The sequence below is a fragment of the Podarcis bocagei genome, assembly GCF_964188305.1.
Source record: "Podarcis bocagei genome assembly, chromosome: 4".
NCBI lineage: Eukaryota > Metazoa > Chordata > Lepidosauria > Squamata > Lacertidae > Podarcis > Podarcis bocagei.
The window spans coordinates 67,791,064-67,816,970 of NC_138128.1; the positions used below are offsets into that span (position 1 = coordinate 67,791,064).

The 25,907-nt window shown below is 43.6% G+C and overlaps 2 protein-coding genes and 1 long non-coding RNA gene across 5 annotated transcripts in view; 2 read left to right on the forward strand and 1 right to left on the reverse strand.

Annotated features, from left to right (window-relative positions):
* The window catches only part of LOC308584732 (putative lysosomal acid lipase/cholesteryl ester hydrolase), a 47,399-nt gene extending 25,389 nt beyond the window's left edge, over positions 1 to 22,010 (forward strand). Inside the window, exons 10-11 of the mRNA XM_081189739.1 lie at positions 19,878 to 19,907; positions 19,941 to 22,010. The gene's annotated coding sequence lies outside the window, so the exon portion shown is untranslated. The remainder of the gene's footprint in view (positions 1 to 19,877; positions 19,908 to 19,940) is intronic.
* Positions 34 to 19,941, forward strand: LOC308584731 (putative lysosomal acid lipase/cholesteryl ester hydrolase). 3 transcript variants are annotated; one of them, XM_081189736.1, is made up of 9 exons: positions 34 to 256; positions 1,121 to 1,238; positions 6,023 to 6,221; positions 7,329 to 7,438; positions 9,376 to 9,515; positions 11,119 to 11,265; positions 12,779 to 12,850; positions 15,251 to 15,322; positions 19,556 to 19,941. In XM_081189736.1, exons 1-9 carry the CDS (start codon positions 128 to 130, stop codon positions 19,787 to 19,789), a joined length of 1,221 nt encoding a protein of 406 aa, XP_081045862.1. In that variant the 5' UTR covers positions 34 to 127; the 3' UTR covers positions 19,790 to 19,941. The 3 variants fall into 3 exon arrangements, with proteins under 3 accessions (XP_081045862.1, XP_081045863.1, XP_081045864.1); XM_081189737.1 differs by lacking the exon at positions 11,119 to 11,265 and having other exon boundaries at positions 37 to 256; XM_081189738.1 differs by lacking the exons at positions 34 to 256; positions 1,121 to 1,238 and adding an exon at positions 1,317 to 1,945.
* LOC308584806 lies at positions 19,072 to 25,757 on the reverse strand. The gene is made up of 3 exons (XR_014007022.1): positions 23,190 to 25,757; positions 22,571 to 22,640; positions 19,072 to 19,401 (listed from the first exon to the last, which is right to left on the reverse strand). It is a non-coding gene; the product is annotated as an uncharacterized lncRNA (long non-coding RNA).
* Positions 25,758 to 25,907: the final 150 nt, after the last annotated feature.

A 25,907-nucleotide genomic window follows, 5' to 3' on the forward strand; every position in this document is an offset into this window, starting at 1 on the left:
GGTGGTGTTTGCTCTTGACAAATAATGTCAACCTATTTAAAGTCATGTTGTCTGTCATTTCATTCCGCGGAACCTAAGTACATCTTCTCAGTGACTGAGGAGCAGTCTTGTATATCTGGGCTGAAAGATGGATTTGCTTCCACGCAAATCAATGATATGGCTCTTCGTAATGGGGGCAGGCTTGGTCCAAGTGCTTATTAGTTCGGGGATATTGTGGAAAAGGAGAAACGTAGATCCAGAAGCGACTATGAATATTGTAAGCCATTTTCCTTTTCCTTTCTCATCTTCTTACCTCAAGGCATCTTTGACAATTAGTGTTGCTTAATGGTGCTGTACGCCACATCCTTGAAGTTAATTTTCCATGGACTGCTGGGGTTTTAGGGGATGAGAAAATATTTATTATAATATTTTGAAATACGTAGTAGCCTGCCCTCCCAATGCATCATTGCTGAGGGCAGCTTGGAATTTTATTTTATTTTTAAATCTCAATAAAATTCCCAACATTTGCTTCACGGAACACCAGTGCTCTGTGAACATCAGTTAGGTGCTCTGCAGTAGCAACTCTAGCATCCTGCACAGTGCATTATAATTGTTCAGCAGCAAGAACAAAAATCATTCAGTGGTCCACCAAGTCCCTCAGCAATTTTCAAGTGGTCCAAGGGAGGGGGAGAGGGGAGGACTTTGGGAACAACAGCCATAAAAATGTAGAACAGCAGCAACAGCAGCAATTGGCTGGGAAGGTATCCTGGGAAGACATTCTGCAACAAAAGGCTCCCTTCGTTTCTAATTTCAGCAGAGGGAGGCAGGTAATCAGTTCTTGGATTTCTTTAGAACTGACAAATAAGTGATTGTGTGAGATGGTTTTACTACCTTATCTGGCTTATCACCCATCTGCACACTCCAGTTATCAATTCTATCATGTGGAAAATAAGTTTAGTAATGCTTTTTTTCCAGGGGGCACTCAAGGATACACTCTGCTTGTTTGTTTGTTTGTTTGTTTAAAAGTATGGGACTTACTATAAAAACTTCATGGTGAGTACCAGCACCTAAAAAGCAGTGGACTGTAGACATCTTACAGTTGCTTGTTAACCTGTCCAACCACACCATCTCCACCCTGCAGAGCGAAATTATTTCTTTCAGAGGATATCCCAGTGAGGAATATGAAGTGGTGACAGACGATGGTTATATTCTGAGTATTAACAGAATCCCTCATGGCAAAAGAAATCAGTCAAACAAGGGTGAGTGTGTGCTTTGAGGTATATATTGTGTGTACACATATATACAAATGTTCGATATTTTGTGGATTTATTATTATTATTATTAAATTATGAATTCTTGCTTTGCTAAAATTTGATTTGGTGCAAAAGAACATAGGCAGTTCGTTTGGTAATGTGCACTATTATTATGATTGTTGAGTGTGTCCTTCTTCTATTTTTTCTATAGTATTGCAAAAGATAGGCCATATAGGTAGTTGAGGTCAAGTGCTTCTTACTCCTTTCCTGAACTATTAAAGAAGTAAGGACATATGGTGATAAGGAGATGAGGAAGCTGGAATAAATAGTTCATAGTCCATGTTGACAGCAGCCATTTTCTGTGCTGACGTAGCTGTGCTCTCCATACCTTCTTGACCCAAGTCATAGGGAACTGCATGCAATCTTTTGTGTGGGGGGAAATCTCTTTAGTTGCAAAAGAGTGTTTTTGCAGTTATTAAAGATATATGTTCTTCGGCCATTTATTGGGGTCACAGCCTGAATAAAAAAAAGGAGAAAAACACCAGGGCTGTGAAGAGTTGGTGACACTGCCAATTCCATTGCCCAATGGCTTTGTGTGCTGTATGCAGCTTTTTCTTGAGTGAGAAGTGAAATGCAGGGGGGGGGGGGAGGGGGGAGCGAACCAAGTCATGCTGGAAATTCCAAAAGATGTAGGGCATCTTCTTCCACATGTGGTAGGCATGTAAGCAAGCCAAATATACTGGGAAATGATTTATGGGGAACTGAAAAAAATATTAAAGATGACACCCCCCCAAACCAGAGGCCTTCCTCTTAGAAGTAACAAACTCTGATATCCCCAAGTAGGTACTTAATCTCTTCTTGTATGCAACAATAGCAGATTGAGTAATCTATGCACAAAGGTGAAAAGACCAAGAAATCCAAACTAAAGAGGAGTAGCAAAATAAACCTTAGACATGCCTTAGACCTGGTGTTTATCTCTATGGATGTGGGTGATCTGACACTAAATAAAAGTGAAGTGCCATGGTCAGATCACTTCTTGGTACAACTGGACATCTCTGCAACCCTTCCCCTCTGCAGGATGGTCTGCCCCCCCCCCCACTTAATGGATCCAAATGGTTTCCAGAGAGTGGTAGGATATATTTTATCCTATGTTGATGGCCTTTCAGCTGATTCCCTGGTGGCCCGCTGGAGTGCAGAGTTAAGTAGGGCTATCAACTGTCTGGCTTCAAAGTGCCCTCTCCAACTGCATGGAGCCTAGACAGCCCCATGGTTTTTCCCAGAGCTGAGGGCAATGAAACATTAATTGAGATGGCTAGAGCACCAGTGACCGAGAATTAATTCTGAATCGGACCGGACACAGGTTAGAGCTCAGCATTGAGCCTACCAAGTGGCAATAGTGACGTTGAAGAGGACCTTCTTCACTGCCTCTATTGCATCTGCAGAAAACAGCAGCAGGAGACTCTTTCAGGTGGTTCCTAATTTAACGGAACCATCTGTGCCATTGGGGCCTTATAAGGCCCCGAAGACCTCCTGCAATGATTTTGCAAAAAAAATTAATTTGCAGTCAAAGTTGCTCAGATTCGGAATGAGGTAGACTCCACCATGGGAGCAGGGCTGGGGTGGGAAAGTGCTAGAGTCCTGTCTAGTCAAGTTGCATGGGATCAATTCCAATGTGCTACCTCCAAGGATGTGGACAGGCTGCTTGGACGAGTGAAACCAACTATCTGCCTCCTTGATCTTTGCCCATCCTGGCTAATAAAAGCGAGCCAGGAAGGGCTGGGCGATGGGCACTGCAGGATGGTGAATACTTCCCAGCCATGCTGAAAGAGGTGGTCATTAAACTGCTTCTTAAAAAAAACACATTTGGACCCGCCCAATATGGCCAACTATCGCTCAGTCTCAAATCTTCTATTCTTGGGAAAGGTGATTGAGTGGATGGTTGCAGAACAACTCCAGGCATGCCTGCAGGATGCAGACCATTTTGATGCCTTCCAATCGGGATGCAGGCCAGGTCTACCTCTCTTTTAAATCAGAACCAGTGAAGGCAGTGAAGGTCCTGTGTGAGTGCCTGGAGGTGGTTGGAGGATGGATGGCAGCTAACAGATTGAGGTTGAATTCTGACAACACAGAAGTACTATTTTGGGGGGACAGGGTGTGGGCGGGTATGGGGGACTCCCTGGTCTTGAATGGGGCTACTGTGCCTCTGAAGCACCAGGTGTGCAGCCTGGGAGTCATTTTGGACTCACAGCTGTCCATGGAGGCACAGGTCAATTCTGTGTTCAGTGCAGCCGTCTACCAGCTCCATCTGGTACGCTGGCTGAGACCCTTCCTGCCCGCAGACTGTTTCGCCAGAGTGGTGCATGCTCTAGTTACCTCCCACTTGGACTACAGCAGCACGCTCTATGTGGGGCTATATTTGAAGGTGACCCAGAAGCTGCAACTAATCCAGAATGTGGCAGCTAGACTGGTAACTGGGAGTTACCGCCGAGACCATATAACACTGGTCCTGAAAGAACAACATTCGCTCCCAGTACATTTCTGAGCACAATTTAAAGCCCTAAACAGCCTCGATCCAGAATACCTGAAGGAATGTCTCCATCCCCATCGTTCAGCCCTAACACAGAGGTCCAGCTCCAAGGGCCTTCTGGCAGTTTCCTCACTGTGAGAAGTGAGGTTATAGGGAACCAGGCAGAGGGCCATCTCGGTATTGGCGCCCGCCCTGTGGAATGCCCTCCCATCAGATGTCAAGGAAATAAACAACAATCCGATTTTTATTTTATTTTTTAATAAGTTTTTATTCAAAATTAAAACATATTATTCAAAAACATATCATCTTTATTTCCCCCCCATTTTTCCTCCCCTCTCTCCCCCCACAGAACGCACCCACCCACAATCCCTGACTTCCCTCAGTTCCAGTCTTTGATTTCTCTAAAAATGCTATTTTCTGCATGTTACACAGTTGTATAGATCCTCTATTTAGCTGATTATTATCAATAAAAAGTTTGTGAATGTTTATTCAAAGTCAGCCAAGGAGTCCAGTTTGCTTTGTTGCATTTTCAAATACTTTGTAAAGGGTTCCCCTTCATTCCCATTTAAAGTCCCATTCATCCCCATTCCCATTTAAAGTCACAGTTATCCTTGTCCAGTAGCTTGTATGTCAGTTTTGCCAGTTCTGCATAGCCCATCAATTTTTCTTGCCATGATTCTTCAGTTGGGGTTTCTTCAGTCTTCCATCCTTGTGCTATTAAAACTCCCATGGCCGTTGTCGGACACGTGAAGATGTTTTTCAGCTTTTTTGGCAGATCTTTTCCTATAATCCCTAACAAAAATGTTTCAGGTTTTTTAACAAATGTTAAATGGAACATTTTCTTCAATTCGTTGTATATCATTTCTCAATTTTTTAAAATTACCTTACAATCCCACCACATGTGATAAAATGTCCCCTCCTTTTCCTAACAATCCGGCTTTTAGAAGACATCCGAAAGCAGCCCTGTTTAGGGAAATTTTTAATATTTGAAGTTTTATTCTGTTTTTAATGTTCTATTGAAAGCCACCCAGAGTGGCTGGGGAAACCCAGCCAGAAGAGTGGGGTAGAAATAATAAATTATTATTATTAACCAATAGATTATGTGGAGCTGGCAAGTATGAAAGCAAAAATTTGGGATCAAGAGGGGACACTGCTAAGGAAGGAGTGGAAACCCTTTGTAGAGTACTTGAAGAGGTATAACAGACAGATAGTTTTACAAGAAGGACCTGAACTGTGAGCAGCAGAAATTAACAATTTGGGTATTATGTAGAGTGAATGAGGGTGGTTAAAGGCAATTCACATATGTATGTATTAAAATTTGAGGAAATTCTTAAGTAATTATAATAAAAGAAATGCAAAGGACAGTCTAAGGGTGTTGCTTTTCGGAAAGATATTAGGGCTACCTAATACCTGAGAAGCAAAGGTGGTGTAATGAAGGAAGGGCAAGAGGACTTAGCCACCTGCTTCCAGTGCCAATTATATAATTATAATTGTAATTGTAATTATATAATTATAATTTTATATAATTATAATTATATAAAATTATAATTGAGTAAAATGGCTTAAAATGTAAGAATAAGATGACTTATTGAATAAAAAGATTATATTGAATAAGATGAGTAAAAATATATCAGTTCAAGAATTTGTAATGTCACTGGCTCATTTATGCACATGTGGTGGCAATGCCCCCAAGTTTTTTTGTTTTGGAAAAAAGCTTTTTCATGAAGCAGGCCTTATGAGAAGACAACATATCCCTTTGGATTCCGAAACAACACTTCTATCATAATAGTCAGAAATATTTTAACAGCTTTCCCCAAAATGTATCATTAGTCATTTAATGACTGCAGTGTAGTATTGCAAGGTGTTGGAGGTTTCTAAAGGCAGACTTGTTTGAGATCTGGATCTCACCACTCTGTGATTTAACATTCATGGACAACCTGACAACCCACGTCTGGAGAGAGCAAAGCAGACACGGCAAGGTTGGGGGAGCTTGACCTGGTGTTGCATGTAGAGGTGAGGGAATTGGATTGGCTCCACCAACATGCACTTCTCCCTTTCCCTTCTTGCTCTTTGTAAGCACCAGCAACCCAGTTTGCCGGGAAGCCATGAGAGTAACATGGCCCCACCTGACCACTTCACTGGCTGCTACTTGAAATATGGAATGACAACAACTGCCATTGAAGGTTGTGATGGATCACTGTCTTGTTGGAAAGAAACACTGAAGTTATCTCTTATAACTATACTTAAAAGACTTCTATTGCAGATCCGAAGCCCGCAGTGTTTCTGCAACATGGCTTGTCTGGCAGTAGTGATAACTGGGTGTCAAATCTGGACAACAACAGCCTGGGCTTCATACTGGCTGATGCTGGCTATGATGTTTGGCTAGGAAACAGTAGAGGGAACACCTGGTCCATGAAACACATTAACTATACTGTGGAGCAAGAAGAATTCTGGCGATTCAGGTAGAGTGATCTTTCTAAACTTCATTATGTGTTTCTGGTTCCTAGTCTTCCTTTTGGGGTTTTTAATCTGCCATGCTCTTCTCTCTGCTTCTGTTTCAACATTGAACAGCACCCTGACAATCTAAAGGTATAGAAATATATTTCCAAGTAAATATAATTGGTAGTTGTTCCTTTAAACAAACAAACAAACAAACAAACAAACAAACAAACAGCACATATTGTTCATGTGGGGAATTAGATGCTCTGATGAAGACTGGAAGATGATAAGATCCCCCAAAGATGTTCTCTATGGGGAGCTGACTTCAGGCAGCAGGCCCACTGTCCGACCAACTGTGTATTACAAAGACGTTTCCAAACATGATGTGAAGGCTAGCAACATCAAGTCCACCTTGTGGGAATCTCTTGCAGACAACAGCAGTGCCTGGAGACAGATAGTTAGGTGGTATATCCACAGTAAAGAACAGAGGAGAAATTACCACTGGGATGAGAAATGGCATGGTACACCTGCATCAGCAGAACCAGATGCCTTGATCTGCCCCAGCTGTGACAAAACATGGCTCTCCTGTACAAGCACAGCAGGCACTGTAACTCTTTGACAAATAAAAATAAAATAAAAAAATGTCTAGTAGCACCTTAGAGACTAACTTTGTTTGTTCTTGGTATAAGCTTTCATGTGCATGCACACTTCTTCAGATACACTGAAATGAAAGTCACCAGACCCTTATATATAGTGGGAGGGTGGGGTAGGGTAATGAGATATGCTAATCATCTGCATACCATCCCTTCACTTTTCCTGTAGGACTAATTGCAGTCGTCAACAGGTTTACTATACCCATTTAGTCAATCATCCATCTCCTACTCCCTGCCAGAAAAGTTTTCAGTGAATAGCTCACAGTGTTTCATTGACTGCTAGTGAACAGTGCCAGTGGAAATATCTAAAGAAGATGAGTCATGACTTAATTTAAATCAGATTGTTTCACAAATGTTCAGAGAATTTGTCGTCCATGAAGGAGGTGATCTCTGGTTTGCCAGATATTGTATTGCATTGGCTGGAGAAGTCTGTATGCAAGTCTGTAAAACACAGTCTGTTATTCCTTTTCTTTGCAGTTTTGATGAAATGGCTAAATATGACCTTCCAGCTTCAATAAATTTTATCCTGAGAAAAACTGGACAAGAGAAAATATTTTATGTTGGTCATTCCCAGGGCACCACAATGGGTAGGTTAGGAAGCTTCTGAAACACATGTTGCCAATTCTAATAGCAACATGTTTATTTGTACACTTGGTGTTGTATATTAATTTCAAGAGAGATTTTGGTCATAGTACAGTGGTTACACATAGAGCCACTAGACATGGAGAACCATCTTGAATAACAATCCCTGTGTAGGTTTCCTGCATTTTCCCCTTAGTAACAGTTCCTATAAAAGAAATGTTTCAAAGCTGCTATGGACTTAGAGAAAGAAGAAGAAGAAGAAGAAGAGTTTGGATTTGATATCCCGCCTTTCACTCCCTTTAAGGAGTCTCAAAGCGGCTCACATTCTCCTTTCCCTTCCTCCCCCACTTCAGGGAAGTGTGACTGGCCCAAGGTCACCCAGCAGCTGCAGGTGGAGGAGCGGAGACGCGAACCCTGTTCACCAGATTACGAGACTACCGCTCTTAACCACTATTTACAAAATTATTCCAAAGCTGCTTTCTCACAGCAAAATCTAGCTATCACAACCAGTACCAAACTCCACTTGTGTCAAGTTGCTGAAAATCTACCTCTGTTATTCTTCCCAACAATACAAGCTCTGGAATAGGATAATTCCAATGCCCTAAGGAATCTTACTGATTCTGTAATGGCTTCTTCAGATACAGAGTAAAATAAACTTTCCATTCTAGATATTGCTTTTCCCCTCATCTCCTCCCAGAACCATCTCCATCACTCAGCTGGGATCAATGTCTCCCTGAACTGGATTTATTATAGCAGTTTACTAACTGGACATACAACAAAATTCATCAAAATGATGAATGATGGTGATGAATCTCATGTTCAGGGTCCTAACACCGTAAGCAGCAAGGAGCTCAAGGTGGGCACAGCACTCGCCTCACTTTCCGCTTTATTGTTTCTGACAGACAGAAAGCAGTCTGGATTCCTCATTGTGTCGTTGAAGGAGGCACAAATAAGTGTGAATTCAAATGATAATTGTTTTTCACTTCATGTATTAGTTCAAAAAGTGTGACTAAGAGAGTTTCAAATTCAAAATTCAAATTCAAATTCAAAATTCAAAAGAAGTGTATGGAATATAATACAGTGGTACCTCGGGTTAAGAAGTTAATTCATTCTGGAGGTCTGTACTTAACCTGAAACTGTTCTTAACCTGAGGTACCACTTTAGCTAATGGGGTCTCCCACTGCTGCTGTGTGATTTCTGTTCTCATCCTGAAGCAAAGTTCTTAACCCGAGGTACTATTTCTGGGTTAATGGAGTCTGTAAGTTGAAGCGTCTGTAACCCGAGGTACCACTGTACTCCCCTCGCAAACCTTGTTTTATGTGCTTTGTGTTGCTTCAGTTCATCTCAGCTGACAAAGTCTTGTTTAATTGGAATAAAATCCTGGATTTCAAGCCAGGATCAAACCTGGTTTGTAGTTGGAATTTAAACAGAAGTTTCTGAGTCTGGCTGTAACAGGAAACTGTAGCTTAACAATCCTGGAAGTACTTTATTAAGGCTCCCAAGAGGAGGGGATATGAGCGTGTACTTTCCAATATTTCTTTTGACTAGAAGCATGTGACCATAAGCCATTCCTCACAGGTCTTACAATAATGTATACAGTCAAACCTCGGTTGTCAAATGTAATCCATTCAGCTTCCGAAACGTTTGACACTGGGGAGTGACTTCCGATTGGTTGCAGGAGCTTCCTGCACTCAAGCGGAAGCCGCCTCTGACATTTGGCTTCCGAAAAATGTACAAAAACTGGAGCATTTATTTCTGGGTTTTTGGTGTTTGGGAGCTGAAATGTTCCAAAACAGAGCCATTGAGGAACTGAGGATTGACTGTATTTATCGCTTTTGTGTTATGAGAAAAGGCTAAGATTTTTTTCTTGTATTGTGATCAAGGCAGTAGTGCTTGCTATATTCATTTATCTTCTATTTCTATTTCCCATCTTGTTTTTTAGCATTCATTGCATTTTCAACCATGCCACAGCTCGCCCAGAAGATAAAAATGTTCTTTGGATTGGCACCATTGGTCAACACGGTTTATTCTATCAGCCCAATAACAGCTGTGATCACTCGCATGCCTGAATACATGGTCAAAGTATGCATTTTGGACCAAATATTTGTTTAAAATAGAGGGTGAAAATATATTTCGCTGTAGCTAAGATCTTAGGAAAGTATCCATCATTTGACCTGAGGCCATTTGTCATTCTCATAGACACCTAAACTGTTCAAGCTGGCGAATGCTGAAATTTGGTATCAGGGTGTTGCTCAGTCTAAGCTGATCTGTAAAAATTGGGGTGCCCATTTTTCTATCTTGCTGTAAATACCATGGGTGCCAGCACAAAACACCTGCTGCGGGCAGGAAAGAAAGAGGTGCTGTTGTGAGAACAATCCTCAAGAGCCCAAATGAAAGGACTTGGTACAAACTTGCAGCTCCCACTGATGGGGAAAACTGTATATATAGAAGTTCCATGAAGATTTGATAGTATGAAGGCAGATTACACCTGTGCGTAACTCAGCTGCCCTTAAAGCAATAATGCTGAACAGTTATAGGAGCATGTATTTATTACATTATTGGTTTATTTTAAGTATTAAACAATGTATGACTATAGGACAAGAGAGCCAAACCAATCTACTGAGAAATAACTTGGGATGGTCACAGTGTGGTGGGCAGTTACAGGCACATGAGCCCATTTTTTGGGGCTCAGAAACATTTGCTGATCATGTTGGAGGCTTTTGGGGACTTCTGTGTTGGCCAAATGTCCCCCTCACCCACTTTTAGCTCAGTAATTCATACAACAACATTGTAACATGATCAGTTTTGTTCCCAGATTAGAGTCTGGTTGGTGGGAGGATTGAGAACGAGAGATTGTGGATTGTCTAAAGCCCCATACTGACTGTGGCTAGGGGGATACTTGATTACCTTGGGGGCTTTATGATTCACAGCTCACCCTTGGCTTCTGTGCTACACTACTTCTACCCTAGACAAAAGCAGATTGAAGTGCCCTTTTCAGATTGTAGGAACAGCCACTCCTTGTATTCTCAACCTGGAGAAGTCAGAAGACAAGGCAGTAAAATCATTCTCTCTTATGTTAACATGTAGACAATAGAGAAGGCGTCATTTGCTGAAATTACTAGGGAATTAAGTAGGATTGCCATATTTCAAATTGTTGAGCTTTTTTGCCCAACATCTGTGCACTACTTCTGAATGTGGTATTTTGGATATGTCCGGACGTATGGCAACCCTAAATTAAGTGATTTCAAGCACAGCACAACTATTTGGCTATTGGCTATTTGTGGGTATGTTTGCACAACAGCAAGTCCTTGGCATATTTGGGCTCCTACTGAAATGATGTTCCTGAACCACTTTGGAAGGGCGCCAGTTGCACATTGCATACATCTCAAGATGCACTTTAACTGTGTCATCTTGTCTCTTCGATGGCTGAAATTACAATGTCCATGTCTTGAATATAGCAGAAGGTCCTTTTGTTTGACTATGCATGTGGGATTTGAATTATTGCTGTTATCATCATTATGGCCATGGATTGTTGAATGGGCATTCTAGTCTGACAATCTGAGTAGAAGATTCTCATAATACTGTTTGTGATATTTTCTTGCTACCCGATATTGCTGGAAGTATCTCAAGGGAAGCAGTCTTGACTAACAAAATGACCTGTGTACTAATGTTTTTGTTTTGACAGGTAATATTTGGAACCAAGCAGTTTAGTGCTCAAAGCAAAACTTCTAAATGGTTTGCTACTAACCTGTGTAATAGTTTCTTATTTGATCATCTTTGTGCCAGTTTTTTCTTCCTAGGGACGGGCTTTAATGTGAAAAACATGAATCTGGTAAGATTTCTAACTACATAATATGAGGTAAAGAGTGTGATCTAAAGAAAAGTATGTGGAGGCTTCTTTGAAATGGTTGCTGCTTATAACATCCATTTCTTAATTAACCCTGGAGAAGTGGATCCCAGATGACTACTTCATTGAGCACTAGTGGATAGTGTAATTTGTGATATTTTGGGCTGCGTGCACACACAAAAACCAACCCAGGACTGCCACTTAAATTTAAGTGTTTAATTTGAGTTAAATTGGTCTACCATATTGATTCAAAATGGTGCACTGCATGCAATCATAGTTGAAGACTAATATATCCACCTCAGGAGTCCTCGTACCAAGTTTGGTGATGATATATTGAGAGGCAACCTGATTGGTTGGAGCTGCCCACATTTTGGGCAATGATATCTTCAGAGATGTCCAAGTTGGTGAAGGTTGAAATTGTCACCTCAAATTTTAAAAAGACTTGCAGAATGGGGTGAAATATCTTCAGAGGTGTCCAAATGGGCAGAGCTATTATTATTATTATTGTTGTTGTTGTTGTTGGAAAATTATTGTCTGGTAGCATTAAGGCAGAAAGCTTAAGAGGGCACAGCTGCCACATTGAGACAATACAATATAACAAATATTAAATACACAATAGAAATAAGAGCAAAAATAAGAACAAAATGAACCAATATGGCTTTGTGTACAGATACTTGTAAACTGGAACTTAATATTTGTGTGCCTTGAAAGATGCTGCGCATCAGCCCAAGAAACATGTGAAGAGGTGAGAAGTCATGGTGTGCACCAAGGCCTGGTTAAGGTGCTTGGGGGCCCTTGTGCAATTCCCCATACAGGGGTCCACTTCCCCAAAACAGAATGCAGGTAATGCCTTATGGGTCACAAGAAGGCTGTGTCTTCCTTGCCACCATGATGCAATAGGACCATAGTTAAGAGCAATACTGAGTTTCAGTTCATAGTTCCTAATAAGAGTCTAGGAGTGGCCCTTAATTATGGTTGGTAACACAACTGGACATGGCACCAAAGCAGGGTGGAGTGAATTCGTGTCCTACAAGAGGAATATACACAACGGCCTGTCCCACTGCACAAATGGATGTTATCTGATATGTCTGTAATTGCCCTGGTTGTACTATATAAAGAAAAATATTATAACTGGGGCTGTAATCCTGTGCATAGTTACCTGGGTGTAACCTGGTTGAACACAGTACAATTTACTTCTTAGTAAACGTGCATAGGATTGCAGTATTAGTAGAAATGTATTTATGTTGTGGGGCAATGCTTTGCTGTAAGCGAATTTCGCTCTTGTTTGGTACCACAATATTGGCATTGGCAGCTAGTTTGAAGTGTCAAGTTGATCTCCAAAACTGGCATGTAATTGCTACTTAAACACTGATTCCTGCATGATATCCAGATGTTGAGCACTAGAGTGCACTTGTTTTGTTCAAACAAACCAAATGAAATTGAAATGGCTGTTACACTTTGAGATAAATTCAGCTAATCACTTTGCTCTTTCTTTCAGACTCGAATCAATGTATATTTATCACACTGCCCAGCTGGGACATCTGTGCAGAACGTGCTTCACTGGAGTCAGGTAGCACCTAAATCATCAGGTGTTGGTAGTGCCAACTTGCTTAGATGACAACTCCCATCAGCCAGGCCACACTGGCTGGGGTTGATGAGAATTGTAGTCCAGAACATCTGGAGGGTTCTAGGCTAGTGAAGGCTGTGTGTCAGTAGCATAAGGCTGGCCAAGAAGGGCCATGATCTGGGAGAACCTGGTGTTGAAGGTAGTTGCTGGTAATTTCTTCGTGGCCTTACAAAAACTCCTGTCATACCACAGGAGTTTTTTATCAGGATTAGTTTCATAGATCACATTTAACAGCAGGGTGGGGCCGCCTACCTGTCAATTACCTGTTGTATCAATGGAGGATTTCAAAGTGTGTTGCAAGGTGCAGATGAAACTGATCCCTCCTCTTTATTTTCCCTGGAGATTCTGATGCAGACCTCTTGCTGATCTGTTTTAACAAGTCTTTTAAGAGAAACTCCTTTCTGAATTGGGAAGGGATTTGCATGGAATTCCGGCAAACTGAGTAGGATTTTCACACCCCCACCCCCACCCCCACACACCCACCCACCCACCCACCCCCACCCACCCCACCCCACCCCCACCCCCACCCACCCACCCACCCAGCTGGCTTCAGCGGCAATCTCAGCTGGATAGGAGGTGGGAGACTTTGGGAGAAGTGTTTGGGCCAAACTGGATCCCCTGGCAGAATAAGATTGTCTTGTGGCATGGGAGTTCCTGGTTCCTGGTATATATTTTGACTTACTTAAGTCCCCATAAGTTTAATCTTCCATGAAAGATTTGGAGGATGGCCACATAGGAACTGGCCATTTCCCCAGTATCTTCCCATTTGGGAATGCTTTCCCCAGGGAGCTTGTGGGGCTGGGAGAGGAGGAAGCCTTCCGCCAGCCTCCAAACCATGTCGGGAGACAGCGGGATGGCGCGCTGCGCCTCTCCCGCTGTCCCCCGAGTTTGCGGGGCTGGGCCAGCCTTCTAACCAAGTGGGGGACAGCGGGAAGGGCGCGCTGCGCCCCTGCCGCTGTCTCCCGAGTTTGCGGGGCTGGCGACGGGGAGGAGCAGGCTTCTCCCCCCGCCAGCCTTCTAGACAAGTCGGCGGACAGCGGCAAAGGCGCGCTGCGCCTCTCCCGCTGATCTGGAGGTTGTGGGGATGGTGTGGGGGAGAAGCAGGCTTGCTTCTCCCACCCCCAGCCTCCAGATCAGGTCGGGGAATAGCGGGATGGCTGAGCGCTGCCATCCCGCTATTCCCCGACCTGATCTGGAGGTTGTGGGGATGGTGGGGGGGAGAAGCAGGCTTGCTTCTCCCACCCCCATCCTCCAGATCAGGTCGGGGAATAGCGGGATGGCGGCGCTTCGCCATCCCCCTATCCCCCGAGCTTGTGGGGCTGGGGGGGGAGAAGCAGGCTTGCTTCTCCCCCCGCCAGCCTCCAGATCAGGTCGGGGAATAGCGGGGTGGCGGCTCTGCGCCTCCCCGCTGTCCCCAGCTTTTGGGTGCAGGCTGCTGCCCGCAAGCCTTGCGAGCCCGCGGGACATCCCGCCGGGCTTGCAAGACTTGGGATAGCTTCCTGAAGCCTGGAGAGCGAGAGGGGTCGGTGCGCACGGACCCCTCTCGCTCTCCAGGCTTCAGCAAAAGCCTGCATTCGCACCATAGGACGCACACACATTTCCCCTTCATTTTTGGAGGGGAAAAAGTGCGTCCTATAGTGCGAAAAATACGGTATCTTTAGGCACTGAGCAAAAACATTCCTCTTCTCCCTGGCCTTTGGCTAATTACACAACCTATGGCCTCCTCCCCAGTGACCTCCTCCCCAGCCTGACCCTTCCAGAGAAGAAGAAGACAGTTCAGAATTACAACAGGGGTTTGAGGGAGGTCACCGCTCAGAGGCAGATGAGGGGAAAGCTGGGAAATGATGGGAGACGTGGAGGGGGAAGAGGAAGCACCAGAGGGAGGACAGCTGATGGACACAATGTGTTTAGAAGGCATTCCACACACCCCTCTCTCCCAGAACCCAGCGATCCTTGAAGGTAGTGGAGCAAAGAGCTCAGAAACAGAGGGCCCTCCGTGGCACCCATAGGGAGATGATGACAATGACAAATGAAAAAAGGGGAGGGGTGGAGAGTCACTCGGGACAACGCCATTATCCCAAGAGGCTGTGTTCCAAGCCTCTCTCTGTAAATATTGAATAAAAAGCAGATGGTAAGAACTTTTTCTTCTCTTCTATGTTCCTCACAACCTGCTGTGCCTGTTGTGTCTGTGCGTATTGTTTTGTTATTATGTTATGTGCTTTTGTGCTTTTATATAGTAAACTGCACTATGATCCTCAGGTATTTATTGATTAATAATTAACAGCAATAATAATAATTTCCCCATTTAGTTTTTTCAAAATATGGTACACTTCTTTTTTTCAGAATAGGAGGAGTAAGGAGTTCAAAGGTTTTGACTGGGGTAGCAAGGAAGAGAACATGGCTCACCACAACCAGGTAAGAATTTTTCACTAATTCCCATCTCTTTCTCCCTCTTTCTCCTCCCCTCCCTCCCTTCTCTGTTTATATGATGGTAGATATTGGTAAGGTATGGCAATAGCTACTGATGGCAAAGGCTGCTGTTCATATAATACATGGTGGATAAAATGTAGCTGCACTATGAAACAAAATAGTTAAAGGTCATAATCTTTGACGTTTATAACATGGCTTTATATACACAAAATGTAATGATAATGATAATGATGATGATAATGATTTATACCCCACCCATCTGGCAGTTTTCCCAGCCACTCTGGCTGGCTTACATCATATATAAAAACATAACAAAACATCAAGCATTAAAAATTTCCAATACAGGGCTGCCTTCTGATGTCTTCTAATGGATGTGATGCTCATGAATACGTTAACAAATTCTAATATGTAAATCTATAAACTATTTATCAAAATAATATATCCACAATTATACAATAAACCCTAATAAAAATAAAATTTCTGTACAGTGCATGAGATGGTCTTATACTTCTTTAATTATATTAATTAGATAGCATATATTGCTATATAATATATTTTTAATGTTTTTTAATAAAACTTTCTGGATAACTGAAATACCAAACACATTTTGGCATTTTACGCTTCTTCAGTGGACTATTTTGCTATGCAGTATTCTGCATGCATGAGTTCAGTCTCTCAGTTTTGTTAAAAATTGTAACTAATATCCAAATAAACCAATCACTTTAACTAAAAATCTCACCAAACTAGATCCAAATATTACCTTTGCTTGTGTCGTGGTCAAAATTAAATATCTTCAGTCGGTACAGGTTTGCAAAAAATGCAATCATCTGTTAAAGCAATGCATATAACATTAGAAACATATCTCGAAAATAGGAACGTATGAAAGTAAGTAAGTAAACATAATGAGAAACTTACAAATTAAAATTTCTACACCGCGGGGATCACTTAGTGAACTTAAGTGAAAGAAGCTATTATTTTACCCACAATATTGCAGTGTTGATCTGATGACAATAGTTTCTAGCTCCATTTCATAGAAATTCCCCACACTGTCAGGGGCGCAGCATGAGGGGGCAGTGGGACCATGGCTCCGGGCACACAATTTTGAAGTGGCACAAATCAGGCACCCCTATGCAGGGATTCCTGCCCTGTTTCTGGGGGTTTCTGGACCCTGGAATCTGGCCCAGCCTCACTGCTGTGTCCCTGACCACCTTGCCCAGACAGCACATGCTTGCTCCTCAGTCAGATGGTGAACAGGTAACAACAACAACAACAACAACTTATTATTTATACCCCGCCCATCTGGCTGGGTTTCCCCAGCCACTCTGGGCGGCTTCGAACAAAACACTAAAATACAATAACATACTAAACATTAAAAGCTTCCCTAAACAGGGCTGCCTTCAGATGTCTTCTAAATGTTTGGTAGTTATTTTTCTCTTTGACATTTGGCAGGAGGGCGTTCCACAGGGTGGGTGCCACTACTGAGAAGGCCCTCTGCCTGGTTCCCTATAACATGGCTTCTCACAGTGAGGGAACCACCAGAAGGCCCTCGGCGCTGGACCTCAGTGTCCGGGCAGAATGATGGAGGTGGAGATGCTCCTTCAGGTATACTGGACCGAGGCTGTTTAGGGCTTTAAAGGTCAGCACCAACACTTTGAATTGTGCTCGGAAACGTACTGAGAGCCAATGTAGGTCTTTCAAGACCAGTGTTTATGATCTCGGCAGCCGCTCCAAGTCACCAGTCTAGCTGCCGCATTCTGGATTAGTTGTCGTTTCTGGGTCGCCTTCAAAGGTAGCCCCACATAGAATACATTGTAGTAGTCCAAGTGAGAGATAACTAGAGCATGCACCACTCTGGCGAGAAAGTCTGCGGGCAGGTAGGGTCTCGGCTTGCGTACCAGATGGAGCTGATAAACAGCTGCCTGGGACACAGAATTGACCTGCGCCTCCATGGACAGCTGTGAGTTCAGAATGACTCCCAGGCTGTTCACCTGGTCCTTCAGGGGCACAGTTACCCCATTCAGGACCAGGGAGTCCTCCACACCCGCCCGGCGCCTCTCCCCCCAAAACAGTACTTCTGTCTTGTCAGGATTCAACCTCAATCTGTTAACAGCCATGTTGGCCGGCCATGCTCCCCACTGTGCAGACAAGCAGCAGGAGGCACAGCGTGGCCCCACTTGGCTCTGGGGACAAGGGCTGGCCTCGCACGGTGGACTCCATTCACCAGAAAATGAAGCTGCATTGCTGCATTGTGTAAATACAATTGTGTTCTTAACCTGAATTGTGTTCTTAACCTGAAACTGTTCTTAACCTGAAGCACCACTTTAGCTAATGGGGGCCTCCTGCTGCTGCTGCACCGCCGGAGCACAATTTCTGTTCTCATCCTGAAGCAAACTTCTTAACCTGAAGCACTATTTCTGGGTTAGCAGAGTCTGTAACCTGAAGCGTATGTAACCTGAGGTACCACTGTACATATTTACTATAGGGAGTGGTCTCCAGATTCCCTTGAAAATAGCTTATTTCTGTATCAAATGTATATGTATCTCTCAGATTTAATATGGGAATGTAGGTTTGTTGACAAATCTGCAAGATGCCAGATGTCTATCTTCAGTCCCTTGTCATAAAATGAAGATATTGTCTACACTTTCCTCCGAGGGTCTTCTGCTGGTTACTTCACTGCGAGAAGTGAGGTTACAGGGAACCAAGCAGAGGGCCTTCTTGGTAGTGGTGCCCGCCCTGCAGAAAACCCTCCCTTAATATGTCAAGGAAATAAACAACTATTTGACTTTTAGAAGTTTGATGTTTTATCATGCTTTTGCTATTCCCTTGGGAGCTACCCAGAGTGGCTGGCGAAACCCAGACAAATGGGCAGGATATAATAATAATAATAATAATAATAATAATAATAATAATAATAATAAAAATAAAAATAAAAATAATAAATATTATTATTATATTTTTATATAGCAATATGTCACCATTATACAGACTGCTTCTGTCCAGTATGTATGTTCCTTCAAATTTATCCACATGTAGATTTGCTAACTCAGATGTCTGCTTGCATGATGATATCTGAAATGTGCAAGAAGGATCTCTTTTAAAACTGAAATAATGCTGATTTGGTGCTCATGTCACTAATGCAAAAATGAAATGGGTTCTCCCCAAAACAGCTCATTTCCTCAGAATGCACAAAATGCAGCACATTCCACAAGACCTGATTGAGATTATGCAAAATGGCCAGAGAATGTACAAAGGATAGTCAATATATGCACATTGTTCAAAGCCTGTTGGAAACCATGTATATTTACCAGGAAATGTGAACAAGTTACTTTTCATGGATGATGTGCTTATTCTCCACAATGCATCTTAAATCTGCACAATGTCCAGTTGTTATGCACTTTAAGTGCTCAATTTATATTCCCCTTAACATATTTGTTGTTGTTTAGTCATTTAGTCGTGTCCGATTCTTCGTGACCCCATTGACCAGAGCACGTCAGGCACTCTTGTCTTCTACTGTCTCCCGCACTGTCCATCCATCTCTGTCATCCCCTTCTTCTTGTGCCCTCAATCTTTCCAAACATCAGGGTCTTTTCCAGAGAGTCTTCTCCTCTCATGAGGTGGCCAAAGTATTGGCGCCTCAGCTTCAGGATCTTCCTTCCAGTGAGCACTCAGGGCTGATTTCCTTCAGAATGGATAGGTTTGATCTTCTTGGTTTGTCATTGCTTTTCTCCCAAGAAGCAAGCGTCTTTTAATATCATGACTGCTGTCGCCATCTGCAGTGATCTTGGAGCCCAAGAAAGTAAAATCTCTCACTGCCTCCATTTCTTCCCCTTCTATTTGCCAGGAGGTGATGGGACCAGTGGCCATGGTCTTAGTTTTTTTGATGTTGAGCTTCAGACCATATTTTGCGCTCTTCTCTTTCACCCTCATTAAAAGGTTCTTTATTTCCTCCTCACTTTCTGCCATCAAGGTTGTGTCATCAGCATATCTGAGGCTGTTGATATTTCTTCTGGCAATCTTAATTCCAGCTAGGGATTCATCCAGTCTAGCCTTTCGCATGATGAATTCTGCATAAAAGTTAAATAAGCAGGGAGACAATATATATGTGTTTGTGTGTGCGCGCGTGAGCACGTGCACATTTGTTTTGATCAGGAAATTTTTTGCAGAGTCCTAACTTATAAAGTATTTTTAAAGTATTTGTTATTTCCCCCTCTCTTTTAGGAAACAGCACCTTCCTATGATATTAAACAAATGACTATTCCAACAGCTCTCTGGAATGGTGGAAACGACTGGGCTTCAACTCCAAAGGATTTTGCCCTGCTGCTGCCTCAGGTCTCAAACCTAGTTTACCACAAGTTTATTCCCGACTGGGCACACCTGGATTTCATCTTGGGCTTTGATGCCCCACAGCACATGTATAAAGAGATAGTTGAGTTTATGCAGAATTATCAGTGAGTTTGTGATCCTGAAATAGTCCTTCAAGAAATCAGCACCATCAGTCTATGCCTATGATGATGACGACAACAACAACTACAAAAACTACAAAAAAAAATCACATTGGAAAGAAATCCCTGTTTGTTCACACAAAATAATTCCTTTGAAAATAATATTTTTGAACTGCTTATCATTATTTATATCCATGCATTTTTAATGGAGGTGTTGAGACATAACTCAAGTGACTTCTCATCACAGTACAGTGGTACCTGAGTGGGAGGAGGCAGGCAGACTCCTCAGAGGGCCCCGTGGAGCATCCTGCCCCACCTTGCCCCGCTGAGTGACTGCTGAGGCATATGAAGCCTATGAAGAGTCATTTGAAAAACACTGAGGTGGCATGGTTCCCTATCTCCCCAGGCAGAACTTTCATATGTGGTGGCTCATTCTCATGTTATGCTTGGCATGGCAGTCTCTTCACCCATCCCTCAGCAGGACCACATTTGCACCATTTGCTTCCAATTTGACACAGCTAGGCACTAGAGTGCCCATATGCCTTACTTTCCAGAGGACACTCTGTTTGAGTAGCTGTATGGTCCAAGTCCAGTTTAAAGATTAAGAAAAGACAGCAGGAGTCTTGGCATCATGCCCCATCAATGCATAACACGTGGACAGGAGAATGAGCAGGCCCATCCCTACTATGTTGACATAGATTTCTGTTTAGATTTCTGTTTAGATTAAGAACAGAAGTAGAGCCTGACCTGGTTCTGACTTGGTTGTTGCATCATACACCTTTGTGCACAAGTTGACAAGCATCATTTGTAATGCGCTCCCACCCATCTTTTTCATTTTCCTACTTTTATTAAGTGTTGTTCTGGTTTAAAGCAATGGTTCATCTAGTCTAGTATTATGTTTCCTCTGTGGGTAAGCCAGATGCTTCTGGCGACTTTAGAATTGGGAAATGAAGGAATCAGTTCTCTCGTTCTCTCCCTCTCTCTATCAGCGAAGCTCAGATGCTGACAGGAGAAGAAGAAGCAGGCATAGAGAGAGAACAGTTAACAGCAGAAGGCAGATAGGAGAGGGAGAGCAGCTGTAACCTGAGCTCTGAACAAAGGGGAGATGAAAGACAAGGCCAGAGCGACAGGTGGCTGTGTGAGAGCTTCAATAGTGAGTCAGACACTGGAATGCAGGAAGCATTCTCTCCCAAATCTCGTAGGATCTCAAAAGTGGCTGAGACATGCGAAAGATACTGGAAAAAAGGTGGGGGCTTCCGTGCTGGGGAAGGGGGAGGAGCTCAGTCCGGGCAGCTCCATCTTCTGTGGAGGATGATGAGTAGAGGAGCTCCGTCCTTGTTTGTTGTTTTAGCAATAAATCTGAAATAATTAACAGCCAGAGTGGTCTCATGTTTGTGGGAGAGACCAAGCCATAACACTCTCCCTCCCTCTCTCTCTCTGTCTCCCACTTATCTGCAAGGTCTAGGCCAGGGGTAGTCAACCTTTTTATACCTACCGCCCACTGATGTATCTTTCTTGATGGTAAAATTTCCTTACTGCCCACCAGTGCTTGATGGAAGGAGGGTTCAGCTTCTGCCATAGAACCCACTACTGCCCACCTAGAATCCTGAAATGCCCATTAGTGGACGGTAGGGACCAGGTGGACAACCCCTGGTCTAGGCTTTCAAGGGATATGCATTCTAAGTATGAATATTCACATTTCATTAACATGACTACTAACTCTGTGAAGTTGTTGAACAACATTTTCAAAATCATCTCTGTAAGCTTCCTTGCTCTCCCGGTCTACCCAGAAGTTTTAGAGATACAGGATGCAAACTGTTGCACGGATGGATCCACCCACCCACCCACCCACCCACTACCAACCACATAATCTGCTCTGGATGGCTGGAGGGCCTTCCAGGAGAGAGAGAGAGAGAGAGAGAGAGAGCGCGAGAGAGAGAGAGAGAGAGCGCGCAAATGCTTGGGGAGAATCTGCCTTTAACTAAAGTTTTAGGTTTTACATAATCATTTAAATTATATCACTAGTAGCTATTTGATTTGAATATATTGCTTGATCATCTGTGGCCAAGTAGCATGGTGTGTGATTCCAGATATGTTGATATTTCTGTTTCTTCTGAGTTCTGGGAGGTAAAAAACACAAGTAAAAACCATTCAGGGTGGTCACAGATATCTTGAGGTTCCTGATCGTTACTTCAGTCAGATGGAGTGAATAAAGTTTTTTGCCTCAACTATTTCTATTGAGCAATAATCATGACATATTATTTTACTGTATTCATGATGCCTTTGATATTTCCTTCCACAATGCAGTTAATGCTTTTCTTTGATTCTTGAGTTGTTTCAAAAAACTTTTTGAGACCTAAACTGTTTAAGAATCCCAGAGAATTAATCTCAGAGAAAAGTTTTTCAGTCTGACTCTTAAGGGGTTTTCAAAGCTTGGGGACTTCTTTATAGAAATTCCCTTGACCACTGCCTTCGTTGCTTGCCACCCTCTCTGCAGCACAGTGAAGCGGATCATGTTCCAAGTAAAGGGATGTATAAGAATCTCTGGTATCTATCAATCATCTATCTATCAATCATCTATCTATCAATCATCTATCTATTATCTATCTATCATCTATCTATCTATCTATCTATCTATCTATCTATCTATCTATCTAATCTATCTAATCTATCATCTATCTATCATCATCTATCTATTTACAAAACTGTAATAAAGTAGAAACACGAAGAGTTGTAGCCAAAACGGCACAAATTGAGTTCCACTCATGCGAAAGGTCTTGCCTTGACTTACCTATTCCCACCAAATCAGTTCCAGATGGTCCTGCAACACACTGGAGCAGATTTTGAGGGTGCACAGGAGGCTGTAGGGGGAAGAAGAGGACATGGAATTCCACTTTGCAAGTAGAGGTCTGTTGCATGAGTGGAACGGCAATGTTGGATGCAAACTAAAGTCTTCCTAATGTTTCTTTGGGGTGTTTCTAATTGGTGAATATGGTAGCACCTTGTGAGTTACATAATTGGCTGTTGAAAGGTGTTTGTTGCTGCTATAAAGATAGCCACACCCCAAGTTTTCAAAGGGCCCTGGGTTAAAAAGTGTTGCCTAAACCATTTGTACTTCACTAACCTTTCGTGCCTATCTCTCAGATGGAGTTCTTGGAGCATAATTACAGCTGCAGGAAAACATTTTATATGACTTGCCACAAGGGGTGCTGCAAGTGTGACTCAATCTGCTCCAACTTCCACTCAAATTATCATTTGGTATTTTCCATTCTGCTGCAACTGGTTTATTTTACACAAGTCTTTCTTCTATATTGTTTATTGATATGGAGATACTTAGAAAGAATTAAATCTCATAACACACAATACACACGCACACATCAGCCACCAGCAGATATTCCGAAATCAATTACCTTACCTGTGTATTCACATTCAAAGTTGAAGAATTTCCAGAAAGGTGGTCCTGTGGAACCTTAAAGGCAGAGCTCATGAAGTGATGAATGGCCCATTTGAAAGCCATCTCTATGACTGCAATTCTAATGTGCATGTTTTTAAAAACTGTTGCGTGTTGAGTCCCACAATGCCACCCCCAAAAAATTCACACATCACACATCAATTTTTGTTTAAGGATTTTGGCATAATTTTGGCCACAACTTTATTCAAAATACAAAAAAACCTGTGAGTGGTTGCTTAGGCATTGGTTATGACTATCTGTCCTTGCCCCCAGGGACAGAGCTGGCCTTCCGGATTCCAACGGAATCCAGCGTGGGAAACAAGTATTGGGTGAGAAAATGAAGCTGGGCATCGGTCCCTCACTTCTCACCCTCATGTTCCTGTGGGGCTTGCACGGCCCAAGTTCGATGCCAGGGACAAGGATGAAAAGAATGGCAAGCCCCTGGATTCCTTTAACGGAATTCCCTTTCCGCACCACCATTGGAGGGGTAGGCACTTACCCCTACAACAACCAATTTTAACCAATGCCTAACCGCCATGGAGCCCTCAGCTCACCGCCAAACCACTCACACACCCAACCAAGCCTTCAGCTTAGCCACCACTGCACCCAGCCAAGCCTCATTCCCTAAGGCAGAAAGGTGCACGCCATCAGCTCTGAAAAAGGATTCAGCCTGAAAAAGAATCTCAGGATGGGAAATCACATCTCCACCCAGCTCAAAAATCTTTTTAGACACAGCAGAATTGATGCATTTCCTGGCCCTTTCGGTGGCAGCTGGGCAACGACTACCCATCCAAACGCGTCGTTGCAAAAGCTTTGACCAAAATATTTTTGCTGTCGGCACCACTGCCCACAGCTTCTCCAGGTCACCCAAAATTGCAGCACGTAGTGAAAAACAGTTCATGGAAACCAAGTCATTCTCATCCAGCTGCACCACGATAGCCGTGGGCGGCCCTTCCAACAGCATCTGCCTCCGAATCAGCGGCAGGAAGTGTGACCAGCGCATTCCCCGTCTGGACAGCCAAGACAACTGAACATGTGGAGGAAGGCCGAGACCTGGTCCCAATCCGGACTGCCATGCTCTGATGCCAGCCCAATGGATGATGCTGTGCCCCACCATCCAGATGCGGACAGCTGCTAAACCTGAGATAAACAAGCAAAAAGAATGTAAGATACCAAAAATTGTTAGCGGACATAACCTCTGAACGCATTTGATTTCCAGAGACCCATATCCTTTATCCTGGCGGCTGACAAGCCCCAGTGAGCTGCCATCGTGGCAGCCCCGATCCTAAAGGAATGGGGGGCAAAACCATAGGCCATGTCGCCACAAGCCAGGATTCCCTACGCATCACTTTTGCAAACTGGTGTCTTGACAGGGGCAACCCATTCTCATGCCTCAACAGAGGACCATCCCCTGGGGGGCGAACCGCCAGGTACTTCCTGACATCTTTTACAGGGCAAGGGCCTGCTTCCCCCGTAGCAGGGAGACGAATGAGGGCTCCCTTACCCCTCTGATCCGTTTTTGGGTTCCTAATTGTGATTCTCAGCTCCACGGGGGATAACTGTACGTCCTGGAGCAATAGGCCCCTAGAACGACCGTCCCTGTGAGCCTCCAACACGAGCTCACCCACTCTCAACACTCCGAAGAAGGCAATAGAAAAGGCTGCCGAAAAAAGGCGAGCCTCATACCCCGACCAGCACACATCCCACAACTTTTTGTGCATCCTACTCAACAAGTCAAATGAGATGGGGCGCCGGATTGCTGGCCAGGAAGGACAAAGTCTACCCCAACCTTCAAGGGCCTTGCATACGATAAACTTCGCGCACGGATCTTTATCAAAAAATTATTTACAGAAAAATGCTATAGCAGCTGCTTGAATCCTGACTGTCTTAGCTGCACTATTTCGTCCCAACTGAAATAGGTGCGCCAAATATCTTAACACCTGCGAAGAGGAGGGCGGGACCCCCCTTTCCCCACTGGCCGACTGATGCGTAAATGCCAAAAAATCAGTCCAAGCTTTAGTGTACAATCTGAGGGTAGAAGGGGAAATAGATGCCGCTGCTCCCTGCAAAACTAATTGCTGCCAAGGTTCCAGAGATGATCCAGGAAATATTCCGGACGTATCCGAGCCTCTGGAACCAGGAGTCTGAACCACTCCATCTGAAAACGGGACAGAGCATCAGCAATTTCGTTAGATACCCCAGGAATGAAACGTGCAGAAAACACTATATTATAACGTAAACAATGCAACACAAAGGCCCGCAAAAGGGGCGACACCCTGGGGGAGCGTGATGACAGCTTGGCCAGCACGGTCACCACTGCCTGGTTATCAGTTCAGAAGCAGACACGACGGTCCCTGAACTCATTGACCCACAAGTGCACTGCCACTACAATGGAAAAAAACTCGAGAAAAGTTAGGTCCCGCGTAATGGCTCCTCCCTGCCACGCAGGCGGCCAACGCATGGCGCACCATCGGCCTTTCCAGTAAAGACCAAAGCCCAGGGAACCTGCAGCATCTGATTGTACCTGGAAGTCATTATGTAAGTCCAGGAATTCAAGCCAAATGCAAATATCAGCCTTCACCTCACTGGAGAGGCTCACTCGATGATGTGGGGCCCTCAACCCCGCCGTGAGTCGAGCCAGGCGTGAACAGAAAGGGCACCCAGGAGCCACCACCCT